This window comes from Myxocyprinus asiaticus, chromosome 21 (genome assembly GCF_019703515.2).
Source record: "Myxocyprinus asiaticus isolate MX2 ecotype Aquarium Trade chromosome 21, UBuf_Myxa_2, whole genome shotgun sequence".
NCBI lineage: Eukaryota > Metazoa > Chordata > Actinopteri > Cypriniformes > Catostomidae > Myxocyprinus > Myxocyprinus asiaticus.
The window spans coordinates 33,109,430-33,132,237 of NC_059364.1; the positions used below are offsets into that span (position 1 = coordinate 33,109,430).

General features: G+C 42.3%; 1 protein-coding gene across 5 annotated transcripts in view; it reads right to left on the reverse strand.

Annotated features, from left to right (window-relative positions):
* The window catches only part of LOC127412013 (methylcytosine dioxygenase tet3-B-like), a 60,985-nt gene that overhangs the window by 8,605 nt on the left and 29,572 nt on the right, over positions 1-22,808 (reverse strand). The window contains exons 1-4 of one of the 5 annotated variants that reach the window (XM_051648019.1): positions 17,148-17,414; positions 16,953-16,982; positions 719-2,813; positions 237-327 (exon numbers count right to left, since the gene is read on the reverse strand). In XM_051648019.1, coding sequence (XP_051503979.1) covers positions 237-327; positions 719-2,813; positions 16,953-16,982; positions 17,148-17,189 — 2,258 coding nt within the window. In that variant the 5' untranslated portion in view covers positions 17,190-17,414. Of the gene's footprint in view, positions 1-236; positions 328-718; positions 2,814-6,900; positions 7,100-16,942; positions 16,983-17,147; positions 17,415-22,808 lie in introns of those variants that run through there. The other 4 variants (XM_051648023.1, XM_051648020.1, XM_051648022.1 and 1 more) reach the window with 4 other exon arrangements.

The following is a 22,808-nucleotide window of genomic DNA, read 5'->3' on the forward strand; positions in this document are numbered from 1 at the left end:
ACACAAAAGGAGATATTAGGCAGAAGGTTCGCCTCAGTAACCATTCACTTTTATTGTATGGAAAAGAGATGTCTAATAAGGATAACATCTCCCCTTTTGTTTTCCACAGAGGAAATAAAGTAATACAGGTTTGGAAAAACATGAGAGTGAGCAAATGATGACAGGATTTTCATTTTTGGGTCAAGTAGCCTTTTAGGCTGGGATAGGAGAAAGTATTTTAATATAGAAAAAAATACCTGTTCTCCATCATCTCTCTCACTGCTGCTACATTCGGGCCAGATCCAAGGTGAGTGTAGTATGGACCCTCCTCTTTCTCAATAATTTGTTCTGTGGTAAAAATGATAAATAATCAATAACAAAAAGATAGAAATGATAAAAAACTTAAGATGGTTAGATCCAACTTAAGAAGGTAGCTGTGTTTTGGAAACTAGCTGGTTTTTAGGTAACTAAACATTAGCTGGTCCACACCTGGTAGCATCCAACTAGCTAACAGCTGGTCATACCAGCTTAAGGTGGTAAAGTTGGTTTTTGGAACATAGTTGCTGGTCAACCAGCAAATGACCATCTTGGACCAGCTAATGATCATCTCAGACTATCTAGGAACCAGCAATGTTCCAAAACAAAGCAACCAGCTTAAAATGGATTTTCCAATAAGTCTCCTAGAAAAATTTTATTTCAGTATACGGATCAAAATTTTGATATGGCTAATGTGACTTACCCACACAGTCACAGGAGGGCAGTTCTGTGGATTGTTTGGAGGGGGTGTTGAGCAAATTCTTGGTTGGTGTGTCCAAAAACCTCATTGGAGACTCCAAAAAGCTGTTTAGAGTGTGCTTGGTGGGAGTCTGTTCTCCAGTGTACGGAAAGTCACCATTTTCCAAATGTACAGCAGATGTGGACAGCACCGTGACGTCACCAGACTTCTCTACTTTGTAATGTCCATTTAGATTTGTGTGCAAGTGTTGATTATAGTTAAAACTGTTTGCTTTATGGTTCAAACCTGGGGTTTGTGGCAAGTCTTTACAAGGTACACTGAGCATGGTATGTTGAGGTTGTTGTTTAGCACCATGATTAAGCACACCATAGGTTTTCGATACCTGAGAAATCATGTGTTGTTCACATTCATGCTTCCTCCACTGGCTAGCACCAAGATGGTCATTCATATGATTGTGAAAGAGTCCATTTGGCGGCGATACAGAGTTGTCACCATACTCGTGTTTAAAGTGAAAGCCATTCTGTTTCCCAGAACCTGTGCTAGTTTCAAAGTCTAAGTGCTCTTTCTTCAGAGAGTTGCTGTAATATAAGTGCTGCCTGTTCTCATAGTGAGCTTCCGCAATGTATTTTTTCAGGTCTATCTGAGCTTGTGGAAGAAATTTACTTCTTTTGTGCTGAAACCTCATCTTTTGTTGCAAAATGGCTTTCTGGATGATGTCCTTGAGTGGGGTCTTTTTGTTGGGTGTCCTCCTGGCCAGTGGAATCCTACAATGGTTGTCTTCAACCTCACCAGCTTTCTTCTTGGAAATTCTGGGGTTTGAAGGTGTCGTTCTAGGTTTTCTTTGTTTTTTCAAGCGCTCCCCCAAAACATTATTGTATTTCATGGTCTGAGCTGGCAAGCCTTTCGGGGGACTGTTTTCCGAGACTTGCTTCGATTGTCTCGATTGGATCATGGATGCAAGTTGCACCAATTGAGCAGCAACTTCCTCCTCATCCCTCTTTCTTGAGATAGGAGTCCCTTCACCATGTTTGGATTTCTTGAAAGTGCCTTCTAACCTGTCAATTTTACAAAGTGCTTGGCCGTATCTTCGGCTCTCTGTGGCAAACGATAGCTTTTCACATTCTGAGCTAGCTACCAGAAGATCCTTCAAAGAAAGCTTTCTGGGGGTAGATGCACAGCGATGACTTTGTGTGGAGCTGACCTGCCTATTCAAAGGGCTGCAGATGACAGACGTCTGATGCAATGATGAACTAATTATGGAGACCTTGTTAGAGAAAACATCTGAAACTGATTTAGCCTCCAGAGGAGATTTGTGGTTGCTTGAAGTGGAGTATGTAGACATTGGGTTGTCTTGCTGAGTGTCCTGGTCTTCTGTTTTCAAGGGCACCGTTTGTGGGGTAGCTGCCAGTTGGGTCAAGGCCTCAATAGCTATAGCCTGATCAACACTAATATTCCTTTGCTGGACCAGAGACTGGACACTGGGTAAAGATAGTGCAATGTTATCTTGCTGAGGAGGTTTTGCTGGTTCTTCTTGAATTGACTGACACTGAAGTGGTTCTTCTTTCGGCTCAGTTTTCATAGAACAGATATCTGAGGCCTGAGGCCTAAAAGGCTTCTCCTCAAGATCTTTTCTATTTTTACTAGAGAAGCAGACTACAGCTGCAAGAGTGGATAAAGCATCCTCATGGCACCCGATAGTCACTAAGCGCCTTGAGTGTTGGTTATTGATCTCAACCGATTGCCCCTCCAGTTTGATCTTCTTCAGAGGAACTGTCTTTTCTAGAAGTGCCTCGGGTTCATGAGTTTTGCTTAGCATGGGTTTAGTTCTAGAGGACAGTTCCACATATTTCTCAGTGTTTGGTTTCATGTGTTCACCACCATTTAGAGAGCTTTGAGAGATCAGAAGGACATCTTTGCTATCAGTTGTCCAGGGCTGCTTTTCAGGACGAGCTGGTGCCAGGCCATGCTGGAGAGGAGTGGGAAAATCAGGGATGTTGTGTGTTTGGGATATGTAATGCTCCTCTTCCTCTGGTGCCACACTGGTCTCCTCCATCTGCTCTGAGCCTGTGCCATTTACTGAGTTTGCCTCTGACTCAACCTAGGCAGTGGAAAAAAATAGACATGGGTCAGCATGTTCTGGTTGTGGTATGAATCAGAGCACACTGCTATTGATCATCATAACGTATGAAAGCTGGTGCCATGGCAGATCAGTAGTTACATCAGGGAAATGGCAAGAATGTGGGGTGTTAATGCAGTACATAAAAATGAAAACAAAAGTAATGTTTAGTCCAGATCTTACATAAACAGTTCCTCGTACATTACATCTAATATGGCAACACATCAAGAAAATCAAACCTTGTTGGTTCTTGCACGTCTTGTTTTCAAACATCATGACATCATGGCACAAGAGCCAATGGGTTTGATGTTATTGAGCTGTCACCACAGGTGCTTTTTTAAGCTTTAAATTGAGTCACTGTCAACTGCTATTTTATGAGAATCAGTGAATTTGGGACGACATGAGGGTGATTAAAGATTAACAGAATTTTCATTTTTGGATGAGCTATTCCTTTAATTTACCATATTCGATCAAAGAAATGTAAAATGCTTATTGAATCTCAGAATAAAAGATGTGTTTAAACAGACGTTAACATTATTTTCATTTTTTTTTTTTTTTTTATTAAAAAGAAAGTTTACCCAAAAATTACATTCTTTCTTCTGTAGAACTCTAAAGGAGATGATAGGCAGTATCAGTCACCATTCACTTTTTTCCAAACAGTGAAAGTGAATGGTGACTAAGGTTAACATTCTGCCTAACATCTCCTTTTGTGCTTTTCACGGAAGAAAGAAAGTCAAACGAGTTTGGTACAACATGAGATAGTGAGTAAATGATGATTGCACTTTCATTTTGGGGTGAACTATAATTACCCTTAACTAATTAATTTGTAAAACAGTATGTGTTTTTATAGTATAACATGAATGAAGTAAAATACTCATTATAACCTCATAATTGTTTTTTTTTTACAGAATAGCTGTATACTCTAGTCTAGAGGTAATGAAAGAAAAACCAACAACCAGTGACCGCTTCTGTAGAGTGCCTGGCTTCATAAAACTCTTTCTAACTGTAACCTAAGTACCGCTCATAAAAAACAATTTTACTACTCTATTAAAGCAGCAGGGCTCAATGCTAAGAATTTTTTCTACTGGCCCTGTTGGGCCAGTGCTTCAGATTTTTACTGGCCCTGCCAAAATTTTCACTGGCCCAAACAAAAAAAATGACAAATAGCTGTTTTTACCATCATGGCTTTAAAAAAATATGTTTTTAATACAATGTTCCCCAGGGGCCTGGGTAGCTCAGCGAGTAAAGACACTGACTACCACCCCTGGAGATTCGAGTTCGAATCCAGGGCATGCTGAGTGACTCCAGCCATGTCTCCTAAACAACCAAATTGGCCCGGTTGCTAGGGAGGGGAGAGTCACATGGGGTATCTTCCTTGTGGTCGCTATAATGTGGTTCTCGCTCTCAGTGGGGCACGTGGTGAGTTGTGCGTGGATGCCGTGGAGAATAGCGTGGGCCTCCACACATGCTAGGTCTCCGCGGTAATGTGCTCAACAAGGCACGTGATAAGATGTGCGGATTGACGGTCTCAGACGCGGAGGCAACTGAGATTCGTCCTCCGCCACCCAGATTGAGGCGTGTCACTACGCCACCACGAGGACTTGGGCGCATTGGGAATTGGGCATTCCAAAAAAATTAAATAAATAAAAAATACAATGTCCCCCAAAACTGAATCATATTTATAATTTGCAAGATATGATTTATGCGAGAGCGAGAACCACATTAGAGCGACCAAGAGGAGGATACCCCATGTGACTCTCCCCTCCCTAGCAACCGGGCCAATGTTATCCCATATATGTGCTTTACAGATATAAATTCATAAATACATCATATTAACCTCAGCCATCCTGCCATTTACACATGTGCTTTTAAGCCAAGAGTTCTGTGGAGGAGATGATGGGTTTTCGGTCATGAGTTTTAGTCATGCTGTCATGCAACTTTTGCCCATGTGTAGTGTTTTCACAAGAAGGATCAAAGATTATTCACTGAGTTAAAGATTTGATTACTGGCTGAGAGAACAGACTTGCTACTATATCGGTTGTAATGTGTAATACAGAGTAGGTAGATATAAGGCCTAATCTGTGAATTAACAATGTGTATATAACATGAAATCAGACAACCCAAACAAGACCAACACTGACTGATATACAAAGAACAAAATATCTGTATAGTCCAGAAATGAGACATGTAACAGGTGTTTTATGAGGATCAGAATCAGAATCAGAATCAGCTTTATTGCCAAGTATGCTTATACAAGGAATTTGTCTTGGTAACAGGAGCTTCCAGTGTACAACAATACAAAAAAAATACAAAAACAGCAGCAAGACATAGATAATAATAAAAAATAAAAAATAAAACTAATTATACACATACGTACAGACACACACATACATACATACACACATACACATGGGTAAAGCAAATCTAATACAATCTGTTATGTACAGTGCAAATACAAATCTGTTATGTACAGTGCAAATTTTATTTTATTTTTTCTCAGAGGAATGAAATGGCAGAAGAGGTTGGATGTGTTGGATAAATATAAGAAAGACTAAACTGTGTATTGCACATAGTTATTGCCCAATGGGGCAGTATAACTGTTCATGAGATGTGTAGGTTCTGCTGGTTGTTTAGATCAGTGTTACTATCAGAAATAATTAATAATTATTTCTTTAGTTATTAATTCATATTTAAATTAAATAATAGAATCTAACTCATTAAAGCCTCATACGGGGCACCAGTAAATGTAGGGCGCTACGTTCAGGAGCGGATTTGGTTATTAGCAATAATTAATCATTATCAAAGATAATTATCAATTATTAAAATCAATAGAACATTGATTTGAATCAATGTTAGCTCTTTTAATCCTTCACATCAACAATCAAAGATAACCATCAAATTCAATAGAATATTAATTATTATCAAAGATAATCATTAATTATTAAAATTAATGGAACATTGATTAGAATTAACACTAGTTTATTGATCCTTCAAATTCAACAATCATCAAAGACAATTATCAATAATCAAAATCAATAGAATAAGGATTAATATCGCCGGGGCACCACCCTGGAATCAGGGACTAATAACCAGACCATATAACAGTCTCAATATTAGATTATTCTCTTAAGAAAATCGACATTCAAAAGGAAACAATTAGGCTTAAATCCGAGCACTGACATCCCCTGCCAGCATTTGACACAGGTGTATTCAAAACAAACCAAAACACTTCTCTTTGAAATATAACAAGTTTATTTATGCAGTAATATCAATTAATAATCAATACAATGCAGTCAATAAACTTCCGACTTACAACTACAAACTAAACAGTGACATGATTAGATATGGTAACCAAAATAAGCCTATAACACATGAGAGGAAAGTAGGTGTTTGTGTGTGAATGTGTGTGTGTGTGTGTGTGTGTGTGTGTGTGTGTGTGTGTGTAAGATGTGACGCGCACAAAATGGCGGACGTGACTCTCGTGGAGAGTACGTCATGCGAGATTTCCTGCAAGAGAATGTGGCCGCGAATGTGGGTGGAGAGAAGCCGGTTAATGGCGTCTGCCCGTTTACAATTAATAATAATAATGATATGCCTCCGCTTTTACGATAACTTAGGGACAAAGCTGAGCTTTATCACGAAGTTATCTACTAGCCAAAAGTGTGTGCGAGAATGTTTGTGAGGGGTCGCGTGTGTGTGTGAGGTTAGTACGAGAGAGAGAGAGAATAAAGTGGCGGTTTCGCGATCGTGGGAGAGAAAGCAGCTGTTAGTTTTTCACTCAGGGACACGGTGAACGGCTCGTAAACCATCCCGCGGTCTTTGGTTCTTTAATGGATAAACTCAGTGTGCCGGTCTCACCTGCGATGGCGGAAATACACAACAGTCCAATGTGGTTGGACTACAACACAGCAGATCTCATTCATGATAACAGTACATTACAGTAATACCTTGAATATTATTAGCTGCAATGAGCGGACTCGGCGGTCCGTAAACTGTACAAGCAATAACCTTGATACACAAGAGTAACACACTATAATATTCTATCTCTGCCCAGACGTAAACCTCTTACTTGAATCATATGAGGACGCAGGTAGAATGTGTGTTCATCCGTCCTTTAACTCCGACTCGGTTCCTCGAGGCTCGGGTGATGACGGGAGGCCGTTTCCTCGCTCTGTCGGTGGGCGGTACGGCTGCTGATTCTCGGCGGGCGTCGACTTTATTGAAGAGGGAAGAGAAATCTTTTTCTCTTCACTTCCGCAGGCAAATGGATGAAGATGCGTATTGCTCGCCGGTCTCCTTCGGATCCGTTAGAGTGTTCGGTGGAACACAGAGTAATCTCAACTCGTCCAGCGAGATGGAGATTGTATGGCCACATTTTCAAGTCGGATGTTACTTCCTTGTGCCACGAGGCTACACCTGAGAACAGCGATGAGCTGCGTCTACACACGGCGAACAAAGTTGCTGGAAGCAATGCCCGGAAGCATCTCAGAGGTATTTCTACTCCTGATGACGTCATGGTTGAGGGGCATTCTGTCGTGTGCCTCATCCATTAGGAGTTGAGAGTTCGATTGTTTAGAGAGCAAGACTTCATGGGATTTGTAGTCTGTTTTGGACTCCCTTTGTTTGATTTTGGCGCAGTTTTTATCAGTAAGATTTATGACTTTGTGTGTGGGCCTCAGTTAGGTTTTATGACTGTGTTTGGCTGAATACATGATGCCCAACAGATGGATAGCCTGAGGGAAAAAACTGTTCCTGTGCCTGATGGTTCTGGTGCTCAGAGCTCTGAAGCATCGGCCAGAAGGCAACAGTTCAGAAAGGTGGGTGTGGGGTGTGAGATTGGGCCTTTCAAATCTGCAGTAGCACACATTCAGGTCGTCAGCCAGTTATTGGTTCCCTGCAAGGTTGGGGGTAGGAGTCCTGTAATTTGTGAGTTGTTTCATGCCACTCCACACTGATGCAGGGTCGTTCGCTGAAAACTTGTTTTTCAGCTTCTCAGAGTATCTCCTTTTAGCCACTCTGATTTCCCTGTTCAGTGTGTTCCTGGCCTGATTGTACAAGACTTTATCCCCACCCCTGTAATTATCCTCTTTGGCCTGACGAAGCTGCCTGAGCTCTGCTGTAAACCACGGTTTGTCATTGTTGAACTTTAAATAAGTCCTAGTAGGAATGCACATATCCTCACAGAAACAGATATATGATGTAACAGTATCTGTGAGCTCGTCCAGGTCTGTGTTTGCAGCCTCAAAAACACTCCAATCCGTGCAATCGAAGCAGGCTTGTAGTTCCCGCTCTGCTTCATTGGTCCATCGCTTCACAGTCCTTACTACTGGCTTGGCTGATTTTAATTTCTGCCTGTAGGTTGGAAGAAGATGAACCAGACAGTGATCAGAGAGTCCCAAAGCTGCTCTAGGGACAGAGCGATATGCATCCTTTATTGCTGTGTAACAATGATCCAGTATGTTCCTGTCTCTGGTGGGGCATGTGATGTGCTGTTTGTATTTGGGCAGTTCACATGTGAGTTCCCTATCTGTCACTCACTCGACGGTGTGTCGATGTAGTGACACTAGGGATCACTCTTGGGAGCCCGAGACACCTCTGGTCTTTGATAAAATGCCAATAAAAATTGGCGAGTGATATTTGCATGCCACTCCCCCATACATACGGGTATAAAAGGAGCTGGTATGCAACCACTCATTCAGATTTTCTCTTCGGAGCTGAACATTCATGCTCACTGAGCTGAATTCTCATGACTGTTCATTCACCTCTGCTGGATCTGACGGCGCATTTCAGCAGCTTCTCCCTCCTCTGCACTGGTGCACTGCAGAGAACGCCCCTGGGCGCTTTGGCAGAAAAAAAGAGTATATTTTCCTGAAAGAGTATATTTCTCTAAAAGAGTGGCACACACGGAACGTCTTTTTAAAAATGCATCTTTTTAAAGATGTCTTTCCGATTGTGTGTTATTCCTGGTTGTGGTCGTTACCTCTCAACTTCAGACGGTCACGATCACTGTCTTTCGTGTCTGGGTGCGACCCACACGGAGGCAGCATTCATGGATGGTTCATGTTCTCACTGCGAGAACATGACCATGGCAACGTTGCGGTTGTGGCTTGCTTTCATGAGATGGCCTCACCCCGTAGGTCCTTCTACCTACGGGTTTGAGGCCAGCGCGGCTATTTGGGGACCCCAATGGGACCGCCTCCGCCGGGTATCCCCCCACGGACCTCCCATTCCCCAGCACGCTCGTCTGCCCCGATCGGGCTTCTGGATGAGTCCGCCGGCTCATCTCACGGCGAGTTCGACCTCTTGTTCGGAGCCCGCGAAGCTGATGAGCTTTCGAGTGCAGCATCGGAGAGCGGGTTTGTCCAGTCAGACGCAGAAGCCTCAGCTGGGCTCCCTCCTTCGGGGATGATTGCCCAGTCACAGGCTGATGCAGAGATGACGGACATGCTTTCCCAGGCGGCTGCGAGCGTCGGGCTAGAGTGGAACCCTCCGCTTTCCCCTGAACCCTCATGGCTCGATGATTAGTTCCTGGGCTTGCGGCGCCGCTCAAAGCAGCCGCCCCCGCTCCAGTGCCTTTCTTCCCGGAAGTGCATGAGGAGCTGACAAAATCGTGGGAGGCACCTTTTACTGCCCGGTCCCGATTTCTCAGTTCCTCCGCCCTCACTACCTTCGATGGCGGGGCGGCCAGGGGCTATACGGCGATTCCCCTGGTGGATAAGGCGCTTGCGGTGCACCTATGACCGCAGAGCGCCACCACCTGGCGCGGATGCCCAAAGCTCCCGTCCAAGCCCAGTAGGTTCACGTCGTCCCTGACGGCCAAAGCCTACAGCGCTGCTGGACAAGCCGCCTCTGCCCTGCACGCCATGGCTCTCCTGCAGGTCCACCAAGCCAAGGCGCTAAAAGAACTGGACAAGGGTAGTTCCGCCCCAGATCTGATGCAGGAACTGCGCTCGGCGACCGACCTTGCTCTCCGAGCGACGAAGGTCACGGCGCGGTCTCTCGGGCGGACGATGTCCACATTAGTGGTCCAGGAGCGCCACCTTTGGCTCAACCTGGTTGAGATGGGTGAGGCCAACAAGACATGGTTCCTTGCTGCCCAATCGCCCAGGCTGGCCTATTCGGCGACACCGTCGATGACTTTACCCAGTAGTTCTCGACGGTGAAGCAGCAGACAGAGGCTATCTGGCATATCCTGCCCCAGCACGTCTCAAGATCCCGCACCTCGTCGCCCCAGCGTGGAGCCCACCGCAGGAAGCAGACGCCACCCATCTCACGACCAGCCACCAAGAACCCACGAAAGGCTTCAAAGCGCCCCTGAGACGGGCGACCCAGGGTCGACGAAACCCACTGCCTTGGAGCTGGTAAGAAGACCCCTCCATCCCCCGGTGGAGGGCTGGGTGGAGAATCTTTTGTTGCCTTTTCATTTGATTTTGCCGCATGCCCAAGTGGCTGCGGTACCCAACAGTTCAGCAAAAGAGCGGTTTCCTCCTTCCCTGGGTCACATACCCGGTGTGCACGGTCGTCATCATGACCACCGTCCACCTTTTTTCCCTTGCAGGATTGGCACTCCAGCAGCAGTCTCCCCGCCCCTGCATGCCCAGCTGTGGCACACATCTACCCCCGATGTGACAGTCTCCATGGGTTGCGAGGACAGGCCTTTTCCTCCCCCATCCCAGGCTGTTCCGGAGGTGGTCACAAGGAGCCAGGTAAGTGCTTCGATGTCCCTAGACTCAGCACGGCCACGACAGGGTGTGGCACCTCGAGCTCCACCCCGCCGCGAGGCCCCACCTGCCGGTACGTCCGACGACGTTGTCCCTTTGGTCCCCCTCGCGCGGAACATGGATGCGTGGCTTGCGCTTTCCAATCCGTCGCGATGGCTGGTCTGGACCGTCCGACTCGGCTACGCGATTCAGTTCGCCAGGCTTCCGCCCAGGTTCAGCGGTATTCACTTCACCTTGGTGAAGGACGAAAACGCTGCTACCTTGCGCGTGGAGATCGCCACCCTCCTACGGAAGGGTGCGATAGAACTTGTCCCTCCAGCCGAGATGAAGAAGGGGTTTTACAGCCCCTATTTCATAGTACCGAAAAAAGGCGGTGGGTTGCGGCCAATCTTGGACCTGCGAGTACTGAACCGGGCTTTACACAGACTCCCGTTCAAGATGCTGACGCAAAAATGAATTCTGGCGAGCATCCAGCATCAAGATTGGTTCGCGGCGGTAGACCTGAAGGACGCGTACTTTCACGTCTCGATTCTACCTCAACACACACCCTTCCTGCGGTTTGCATTCGAGGGTCAGGCGTATCAGTACAAGGTCCTCCCTTTCGACCTGTCCTTGTCCCCTCGTGTCTTCGCGAAGGTTGCAGAGGCAGCTCTTGCCCCGTTAAGGGAAGTGGGCATTTGTATTCTCAACTATCTCGACTATTGGCTAATCCTAGCTCACTCTCGGGACAGGTTGTGTGCACACAGGGACTTGGTGCTCTCACGCCTCAGCCGATTAGGGCTTCGGGTCAACTGGGAAAAGAGCAAGCTCCTCCCGGTTCAGAGCATCTCTTTTCTCGGTTTGGAGTTGCACTCAGTCTCATTGACAGTGCGCCTCATGAACGAGCGCACACAGTCGGTGCTGACCTGTCTGAAGGTGTTCAAACAGAAAACAGCAGTTCCACTTAAACTCTTTCTTTTAAAGGCTCCTGGGGCATATGGCATCTTCAACGGTGGCCACCCCGCTCGGGTTGATGCATATGTGACTGCTTCAGCACTGGCTTCAGACTCGAGTCCCGAGATGGGCATGGCGCCATGGGACACATTGCGTGGCCATCACGCCAGTCTGTCGCCGTCTCTTCAGCCCTTGGACCGACCTCTCATTTCTACGGGCAAGTGTTCCCCTAGAGTAGGTCTCCAGGCATGTTGTGGTCATGACAGGCGCCTCCAAAATGGGCTGGGGCACTGTTTGCAATGGGCACGCAGCCGCCGGCTTATGGAAGGGCCCGCGGCTGCGTTGGCACATCAACTACCTCGAGTTGTTGGCAATTCTGCTCGCCCTGCGGAGGTTCCGGCCATTAATCCAGGGCAAGCACGTGTTAGTTCGGACAGACAACACGGCAACGGTAGCATATGTCAACCACCAAGGTGGTCTGTGCGCTCGTTGTATGTCACAACTCACCCGCCGTCTCCTCATCTGGAGTCAGCAGCACTTCAAGTCGCAGTGAGCCACTCACATCCCAGGCGACCTCAACACTGCAGCGGACGCGCTGTCACGGCAGGTTACCCTCAGGGGAGAGTGGAGACTCTACCCTCAGGTGGTCCAGCTGATTTGGAGTTGATTCAGACAGGCACAGATAGACCTGTTCGCCTCCCAAGAATCTTCCCACTGCCTGCTCTGGTACACCGTGGTAGACACGATCACTCAAGCTAGGGCCCCCTCTATGAGGCGCCTGTATGCCTTTAAGTGCCGTCTGTTCATTAAGTGGTGTTCTTCCCAACAGGAAGACCCCCAGAGATGCGCAGTTGGATCGGTGCTTTCCTTCCAACAGGAGAGGTTGGAAGGACGGCTGTCCCCTTCCACCTTGAAGGTGTACGTTGCTGCTATAGCAGCACACCACAACACAGTGGACGGTAAGTCCTTAGGGCAGCACGACCTGATCATCAGGTTCCTGAGAGGCGCCAGGAGGCTGAACCCCTCCAGACCGCACCTCATTCCCTCATGGGACCTCTCTGTAGTTCTTCAGGGTCTACAGAGAGCCCCCTTTGAGCCTTTGCAGTCAGCTGAGCTTAAGGCACTCTCCTTGAAGACTGCCCTCCTGACTTGGATATATATATATGTACAAATACAAATCTGTTATATACAGATGCGAGAGAATGAATGGCAGAAGAGGTATGGTATATTGGATAACTATAAATAGACTAAGCTGTGTATTGCACATAATTATTGCTCAATGGGGCAGTTTTAACTGTTCATAAGGTGAATGGCCTGAGGGAAAAAACTGTTCCTGTGCAAACGGTTCTGGTGCTCAGTGCTCTGTAGCGCCGGACAGAAGGCAACGGTTCAAAAAGGTAGTGGGCTGGGTGAGTGGGGTCCAGAGTGATTTTTCCAGCCTTTTTCCTCACTCTGGAAGTGTATAGTTCTTGAAGGGGGGGCAGGGGGCAACCAATAATCTGCTCAGCAATTCGAACTGTCCTTTGTAGTCTTCTGATGTCTGATTTCGTAGCTGAACCAAACCAGACAGTTATTGAAGCGTAGAGGACAGACTCAATGACTGCTGAGTAGAACTGTATCAGCAGCGCCTGTGGCAGGTTGAACTTCCTCAACTGGCGAAGGAAGTACAACCTCTGCTGGGTCTTTTTCACAATGGAGTCAATGTGGGTCTCCCACTTCAGGTCCTGTGAGATGGTAGAGCCCAGGAACCTGAAAATTCCACTGCTGCCACAGTGCTGTTTAGAATGGTAAGTATAAATATAAATATAAACTCACTGCAGTATAAATACATGCAGCAGCATCAACAATGTAGTATTTAGGAAAACTCCTTCATTTATCATTAACACTTATGCCAAGAGAGGGTTGATGCAACAGAGGGGCCGAAACAAGAGTGAGGCAATAACTTGGCAGCCACTGCAACTGTTATTACAAAGAGTAAAAAGAAGAAAATGGTAATCGGACCCTCTGATGTTCCCATCCAAATGTAAAAGAAGAAAAGCAGTCAGCATCAGATGCTGAGTACAACTCCTTTCGATGACAAAGTACTCCGGATGGGGAATAAATGGGCAGCTGGTGTAGATGTTTGATTTATTTTGATTCCTGCAGTGCAGAAGCCAAACCTTTGCTGCTATCAGCAATGCTTCATGACAGGTTCTTTTTAGTCATGAATTCTGATCTTGTAAGTATGAAATAGGTTTAATAGAACATGAGCAACACTATGAAAACACAATGCTAAAACCATGCCAAAAACATGAAGGCTAGAACTCAAGAGGTAGTTTGTTCGTGCAAATTCTGGGTGAAACTGCAACACTCTTATTGTTAATCAAATGCTGGTGCTCTCCAAGAAAGACAGCGCTGAAGCTCCTTTTGATTTTACATTACGTCATTTATCTAGTGAATGCTTGCAATTAACCAGACATTGTAGATGGATGTTTAATGGCTAGTTGATTAAAGGAGTAAACAGCTTATAACACAAAGATATAGACTTTATAAATGGACACAGTAGCAGAATGTCAAAAAGAGTGCTGCTAATTAATTATACTAATTAAAGCTCAAATGTAAATACATAATTAAAGGGATAGTTCACCCAAAAATGAAAATTCTCTCATAATTTACTCACCCTCATGCCATCCTAGATGTGAATGACTTTCTTTCTTCTGCAGAACACAAACAAAGATATTTAGAAGAATATTTCAGCTCTGTAGGTCCATACAATGCAAGTGAATGGTGACCAGAACTTTCAAGTTCCAAAAAGCACATAAAGGCAGCATAAAAGGAATCCATAAGACTCAAGTGGTTAAATCGATGTCTTCAGAAGTGATATGATAGGTTTGGGTGAGAAACAGATCAATATTTAAGTCCCTTTTTACTATAAATCTCCACTTTCACTTTCACATTCTGAAAGTGAGGATTTATAGTAAAAAAGGATTGAAATATTTATCTGTTTCTTATGCAAAGTGATTACATCGCTTCAGAAGACATGTATTTAACCACTGGTGTCTTATGGATTACATTTATACTGCCTTTATGTGCTTTTTGGAGCTTCAAAGTTCTGTCCACCATTCACTTGCATTGTATGGACCTACAGAGCTGAGATAGTCTTCTAAAAATCTTTGTTTGTGTTCTGCAGAAAAAAGAAAGTCATACACATCTGAAGAATGAGAATTTTTATTTTTTGGTGAACCAGTCCTTTAATTGTGACTAAGGCTAACATTTTGCCTAACCACTCTTTCTGTGTTCCACAGAAGAAAGTCATACAGGTTTGGAACAACACAAGGGTTAGTGACTGCTGACAAAATTTTCACTTCTGGGTGAATTATGGATTTATGGAGATATATCTACCCTAAAATGATCTTACAATTGGTCTAATCTAGTGTAGTCAGGTTGATTCTGATGCAAAGATCATTTATTCGGTTATCTGACAAAACATTTTTAGAGCTGTGTTCAAAAAGAATGAACAGAAAAGAAACATCTTTCAAACATCTGTTGATTATCCTGTACATACTATATCCAGCTCCTCAAATTACAGTTTCATGGTAACAAAAGCTTTTATGTTCCTAAACAAAGGAAGAAAGTATATTCAGAAAGTAAACAAATCTGCTGCATACTTTATGTGAATTCACATGGATCAAAGACAACTGTGCGTTACAATCATCTTCGTAGTATGTTCAAAAAGGCGGAAAGCTCAAAATGTGTTTTTTATTGAAAACATCACAAGACGTTAAGAAGGACGACTTGCGCATTCTTAGCACGTCAAACGTTAGTCTCTCCCAGCAGTGCCTCTGCCTCTTTGTTCTTGACTTGTGTCTGAAGCCTTGAAAACTAAAAAAAAAAAGTCACACTTGACTTTGCCTCCTTTTCATTGTAGTAACTGCTCCTCCAGACACACACCCCCTAGCAACAGCGTGCGTACTGCCAGAATCCTAAGAAGACTCCCTTAGGAAGCGTTACTAGGGAAAGTTAGAGCAGAAGGGGAATATCCACCCCAAACAGAGGGAGAGGACGACAGATCTGACACCCTGTGTATCTCACCGAACAGCTTACAAACCCTGCTCTCATTCAATATGACAAAATACCGCTTCGTTCTATGACAGCAAGAATTATCACATGCTATAGTCCATCTTTGACTCTTTTTAACAACATTTTTCTAATTATTTGATGACCTCATATTAACTGAGAGCTTAAAAAATGGTGACCAGTTACAAAAAATGGAACTTAAAATAATGGTGACCATATACTGTACATTCATATACTGTACATTTTAACCTAAAATCTCAATGCTGATCAAATCTTGATTTTGATCAAGACATTCATATTATGTGCCAACTACCCAGGTACTAAAAAGTTAAGGGAATATTCTGGGTTTAAAACAAATTAAGCTCAATCGACCAAATTTGTGGCATAATGCTGATTACCACAAACATTTATTTGGTCTTTAAAAAAACAAAAAGAAAAAAAGGTGGTTACTGTCAAGCATTTTTAATGGAAGTGAATGGGGCCAGTTCTTAAACATTAAAACACACGCAGTTTCAAAAGTATAGACACAATACATGTGTTAACATGATTTTAGTGTGATTTAATCTGATACTAACATTTTCTGTGTGAAGTTATAGACAATTTTACAACTTTGTTTTCATGACGATATAACGCCTGTAAGCACTGTAATCTGTTAACTGCTGTAACGCCAGTAAATCCCTGATTTTATCACACAAAAATTATGTTTACATGAATAATATTTATATCTTGTGGATATACTTTTGAAACTTTATGTATTTTAATGTTTACTGATTGGCCCCATTCACTTCCATTGTAAGTGCCTCACTGGAACCATGATTTGTTCTTTTATTTTTTTGGTAATTAACATTGTCACAAATGCTGTTGATGGATCTTCTACTGAACCTGGAATATTCATTTAACCCCACTTCTCTCGTATATGCATCTTTATGTCGAGTTGCCCGGTTACTGCCAAGAGAGTCTGGTGAGGCTCCCTCAGCCCCCTCTAAACACATCAAAGGCAGTAGTTTGCTAAGACTGCTTTGCGTGCACAGTTTCACAGCGTCGAGCCTTTGCTGTTACCCGAATTCTAAAAAAGCATGCTTCCTTCCTGATGTGTGTGTGTGTTTCTCTGAAGTTATGAGTTTTTTTCATTCATACTCTGCTGCTTTCCTGTTTCTAAACTTCACAGAGAACAAAAAACTCAGTGCAGCACAGGTGAATACACACCACTGCCCCTCAGCCAGCCTAAATTCACTTACACACTGATTTAAGAAGCGCAATTCCTGCATCAAAAAAACTGCACAGCATAAAATGTAACTGTAAAAAAAAAAAAAAAAAAAGCAATCAAAATACATATGCTTCACTACTATGCACTTAAAACTTTGGTACAAAAAACAAAACAAAAACGGAGAGGTCTTTTACCTTTTTTTACCTGTGGTTTGGAAATATCCTTACACCCTACCTGAGAGAAGAACCAAAACATTAGCCAAGATAAATTACTGATGCAATAACTAAAAGAATACAAACACACACTATGCAAAGCTATCAGCACACACACAGTCATAACACTCTAATTATAGCGCCTGGCTGAGACAATAGCCATTAAAAGCCCAGTCTGGGGTTGTACCTTCTCATTCCTCAGAGGCAGACCCTCAATTTTGGGCAACATAATCCTAAAAGGTGGCCATCTTGCCTCCCTCAGCTTCAGTAGAATAAGTGGCTTTAGTGGCAGATGCAGAGCGAGCAGCCCAGGTTTGCATGATCAGTGCGGAGGAGAGAGGCTTTGGATCACTGTTGCCGCAGACACCCAACGCATGCCTCTCGCAGACGCAGACAGCACCCTGTCAGCCAATCGCGTGGGGCTCTAGCGGCTTGTAAATGTTTCAACCATGCCTAGACCCTCCTAAACAAAGGATCCCCTATGTGGTTTCTTACTCTATAAGTACGCACGAGGGAAAGAGTTAAGCTGTGGTGTGGACACTCATGGCACCGGACTGGAGTCCAAAGCCAGTTTGCGCAGCAGAGTTCAAACAAGAAAATAATCTTTGCAAGCACACTTAGAATATTGAGATAAACTACACATATGTAATATGTAAGTACATATGTAATATGAATATGTAAGTGCACTCTACTCAGGTGCACTTTTTGGTTTTGAATATAAAAGGCATTTAGATTTTATATAAACAAATTAAATAAAAAAAAATTAAATATAAACAAAAATTCATGCACAGAGACTATAACTCCATTTAAGTGATTCTCACAGAACCTGTTCTCATTATTGCAACGTGAAAAAAGGACTTATAATTTCAATTGTAAAGTATTTATACATCATTGTAGTACTCCCTTGGTGCTTCCTATCATTTTCACTGATTTTAATTTAAAAAATCAGTGTGCAACACTATCTTTTTACTGTAATACAATAAAAAATGCCTGTTAGAGTAATGAGAATTGTTCCAAACAATGGCAATAGTAAAAATGAAATGTCCTGACGTGTTATAGTAATGAGAATTAGGGTAAAATGTGCTTAAAATCAGAGGTAGGCTGATATATCGGTTTTACCGATAAATCGGTGCTGATAGTTGCTTTTTGGAACTATAGGTTATGGGCAAAAAACTATACCAACAGTTTCAGATAGTTTTTTAAAATTTATAATTGTTTTATTCTTTATCAATAAACCTTATCTGGTGAAATTATATATATATATATATATATATATATATATATATATACTGTATATATGATGAATACATATGTTATAAAAAGCTTAATTTGTCAAATACTAACACATTGAGCATTGTAACAGAGCCAAGCCTCTGTCATTTTTAGAATAAAAGTCCCCGGTGTATTTCTGGCTTTATTTATAGTTAAAAGTCCCACGTTATGCACCAAATCGTAATTTTTCTGGTTATTATTAGAATTTTGGTAGCACAATAACCTGCTTTAGAGATTTTATTCATTTTGAACTCTTGCAGCCTCAATTTCCGTGTCTGTCATAGCAAGGAATCATTGAAATGTTTGATTATTCTATAAATCAATTAAAAAAAAAACTACTGGCCAATTAATCCGTTACCACCACCTTAGTTATCAGTATCGGCAAAATACATTATTGGTCAACCTCTACTTAAAATGTCCTGAAAATAACGCAGAAAATCGTAATGGTCCAAAATGTAGGCTCTATTGTTTTATGCAAAATATAATTTCATATTTTTTGTATTGATTTGGGGTTAAATATGACCAGGACATTTTTTGACAGGTTTGGTGAGAATCACCCATCTACACAGCATTTCCACACCTTCTGACCAACGAATTTCCATTCATTTTCCAGACATTTGTGAATAATGGATAAAATCACAATTTTAAATTTCACTAATATTTCCATGTTTTCCATTACCGTGGGAACCCTGTTTACAAAGGTAAACAGTGCTCTCTCTCTCTCTCTCTCTCTCTCTCTCTCTCTGAGAGGTGCATGCTGGGAGTGCGGGTGTGTGAGAGTGGAGCGTGTTGGCGAAAGCGAGTGTGGAAAACTGTGGTGTTTTTCTATATTTTCTTTTTTCCCCTCTTTGGTTAATACTAATATTGAGAAAGGTAGTGTTGTGTATTTTTAGCCGTGCTTGGCGCGGGTTTTTTTTGCGAGCCGGTATGGCGTCTGATCCTGCACAAGCAACGCCATACCTGTCCCTTCGTAATGGATGCAGGTGTGTGCCAGAGCCCGGTGTAAGCGTGGAGGAATTGCTCGTAGTGGTAGGAGAAAAAGTTGGATTTGACAATATTGTCTCGGCTTCACGTATGAATAAGGCAGTTGTTGTGTTTTTGAAAACTGAGCAGCTAATTAATCTTCTAACTGAGAGTGGTATATGGGTGAATTTTATGATTCACCCATATACCACTCAAAAATTACGATTTCCAATGTTCCGCCTTTTGTTTCAAATGAAGCTATTATTAAAGAATTGGTACCATATGGAAAAATTCCCGTTAGAATGATCCCACTAGGATGCAAAAATACGGCACTCAAACATGTACTTTCGTTTAGACGACAAGTATTTACGTTTTTGACTTCACCCAAGTGCACTTTGAAGACTTCTTTTCGTGTAAGTCATGGAGAGAAGAGCTTTCACAGTAGAAACATTTTAGATTAAAGAAACACATCACTGCAATTTGAAAAGGGCGAAAAATGGAAAAGGGAGGTCAAAGAGGGGAAGAACTAATTAATGGAAAAGTGAAAAGGATAGATATGAAAATATTATTCTGTGGTGGGAAATTGGTAAAGTACATATTAGAGAATTTTGCCAACAGTATACATTTCATTCAACCATGTTTGAAATGGACTCTTGAGTGGCTTGAGAAAGAAATCTTTGTTATTGAAAAGAACATGATGGAAAATCATTCTGTTAATCTACAAGAGAGGTCTGAAAAGAAACAAAAATTGAATTCTATTCTAAATGAGAAGGTTAAAAGTGCTCTTGTTAAGAGTCTTTTTTTATCAATGAAAGATATGGACAGTCCAAACTCCTTTTTTTTTATTTGTATAGTTTGAAAAATAACAATGGGCATGTTACAACTGATCCTATAGTAATGCGTAGATTAGCAGTGGATTTTTATTCTCAGTTGTATGCTGATGAGAACACAGATATTCAGACTCAAAATGAACTATTACAGCATCTTCCCTGTTTAACATCTGAACATAAGCAAACTCTAGACTCTGGACTCACCTTTGAGGAAGTGAGTGCTGCAGTTATGGGACTTTCTCAGGTTGTACTCCTGGTATAGATGGACTTTTGGACTATAATTGGAACTGATCTCTTTGAAGTACTACAAGAATGTTTTTGTGTAGGACTTCTACCTAAGAGCTGCCAATGGGCAATATTATCATTGTTGCCCAAGAAAGGCGATCTTACAGTGTTGAAGAACTGGAGACCAGTTGCAATATTATGTTCAGAATATAAATTAATATCAAAGTGTCTTGCCAACAGATTAAACAAGGTATTACATAAAATCATATATCAATCATATTGTATAAAAGATAGACATATCACTGATAATCTGCATTTAATGCATGATTTTATTGATTTTGCCTTGTGTAATAATATGAACATGGGAATTTTATCACTAGATCAGGAGAAAGCATTTGACAGAGTTGACCATAATTTTCTTTTTAAAGTTCTGAAGGCTTTTAGTTTTGGAGATAAATTTGTTTCAATGGTCAAACTACTTTACAATGATGCTACGTGTATGATAAATATGGCAGGTGGTCTTAGTGTTCCTGTTAAGGTACAGAGGGGCATAAGACAGGGTTGTCCACTTAAAGGACAGCTTTACAGTTTAGCCATTGAACCTCTCCTTTGTAAATTAAGGAGAGAATTAATGGGCTTGCAGATAAATGCTCCAATTTCAAATGATTTTATAAAAGTCTCAGCATATGCTGATGACATCACAGTTATTATAACAAATGATAGAGATGTTCAGAAAGAGAGTTATAATAAAGCTTCATCTGCCAAAGTAAATTGGGATAAAAGTGACGCCCTGTGGTGTGGCTTAGATCATAGAAGACATCTGCTTCCAGGTAGACTGCAGTGGGGAAGAACTGGTTCTAAGTATTTAGGGGTGTATTTAGGAAAGGAGTATAGAAGGCAGAATTGGGAGGGCCTGGTGGAGAAGGTGTGTGCTCGGTTGTCTCCCTGGCACTGGCTGCTACCCCAGGTATCTTACAGGGGAAGGGTTTTGGTCTGTAACAATCTTGTAGCCTCATCTTTATGGCATAAAATGGTCATTCTAGAACCTCCTGAAGAATTGGTGAAAGTTATTCAAAAACGTTTGGTGGATGTTTTTTGATCCGGTCAACATTGGTTAAAAGCCCCGGTTTTGTATTTACCCAAGCAAGAAGGAGGTCAAGGATCGGTGGACATTAAAAGCAGATTGATGATTTTAGACTTCAGACAGCAAAAAGACTCCTTTATGGAAAGAATATAAGCTGGTCTGAGGTAGTCTGTGCACTCTTGAGCAGAGTGGTTGGGATGGGGCTGGAACATCTTCTTTTACTTATGGATACTCAAAGTTTTCATTTCTCTGGTTTGGCACCTTTTTATCATTCGATGATGAAAGCATGGAGAATTTTTTGTATCTCAAGGAACTTCAATGGTGCTCGAGGACTATAGCTTAAAGAAGAACCTTTGTTGTATAATCCTGTTGTGGACTTGGAGATATTACAGTCGCAATCTGTGAGGAATGCTCAGGGAGATGCAGGAGTTAAATTGGACATTTAATGCAACAGAAGAATGGATGACTGTTGAGAGCCTGGCCGCTAAGCTGGGTGTGAGGTCAGTCCGCCTGATACAGAAATTGTTGAAACGTTTTTTAGATTTTTACCTCCAGATTATAAACTTGCTTTGGAGAGACTCGATGAGGACAAAGTTTTTTCCTTCCCAGAGCTAATAACTGCACCTGCTGTTGATGCATTTTCAGAATGAGAGGGGGCTTTGCTTACCTTCAAAACTCCTCAAATAGAACTTTTTATTGATACGGGGGAAAAAACTGTATATATTGTGTGTTAAGGTTTTGCAGCTTCATTCTCTGGAGGGACTTTGGATCAGAGTTTTCCCCTAAAGGGTAGCTGGAGTTCCTTGTACAAGCCTCCTCTTGAAAAAAGGTCTGAAGACATTCAGTGGAGGATTGTGCATGGTATAATAGCAACAAACAGACACAGAGCACACCTTGATCCACAGGTAGGGGAAGCATGCCCTTTTTGTGGAGTACCAGAAACTGTTTTTCATTTATTTGTTCATTGTGTGAGATCATAACCTTTATTTTCTCAAATAGAGGTATGGTGTCAGATTCTAGGGAGTGTTCTCTTCCATGCTTTTTATTTATGGACCCAAATATAGTCAGAGTAGGAAGGAAATTCATGTTTTAATAACTTTTTGGTTGGGCAAGCCAAAATGGCAATCTGGTTATCACGTAAAAGCAAACTCAGTGGTGTGGGGTCAACTGATGCTGTGATGATTTTAAATGTTTACTAAAATTAAGATTAAAAGTGGAATATGCTTTTTATCAAATGGTTGAAGATCTGGAAACTTTTAATAATATATGGGGAGTAAACCAGTATATTTGTGGAATTGACTCTGATGGGTCTCTTCAGATATATGTTTAAATAAGGGATTATTGTATTGTAACATTTTTATTATGCTTGGTGTATTTATTTATTTTTTAATTTTAGGTATGTATGTTGTTTTAAGTTTTGGTAATTAAAGAGCCTTGATATTCAAAGTCTCTCTGTCTCTGTGTCTCTCCATGG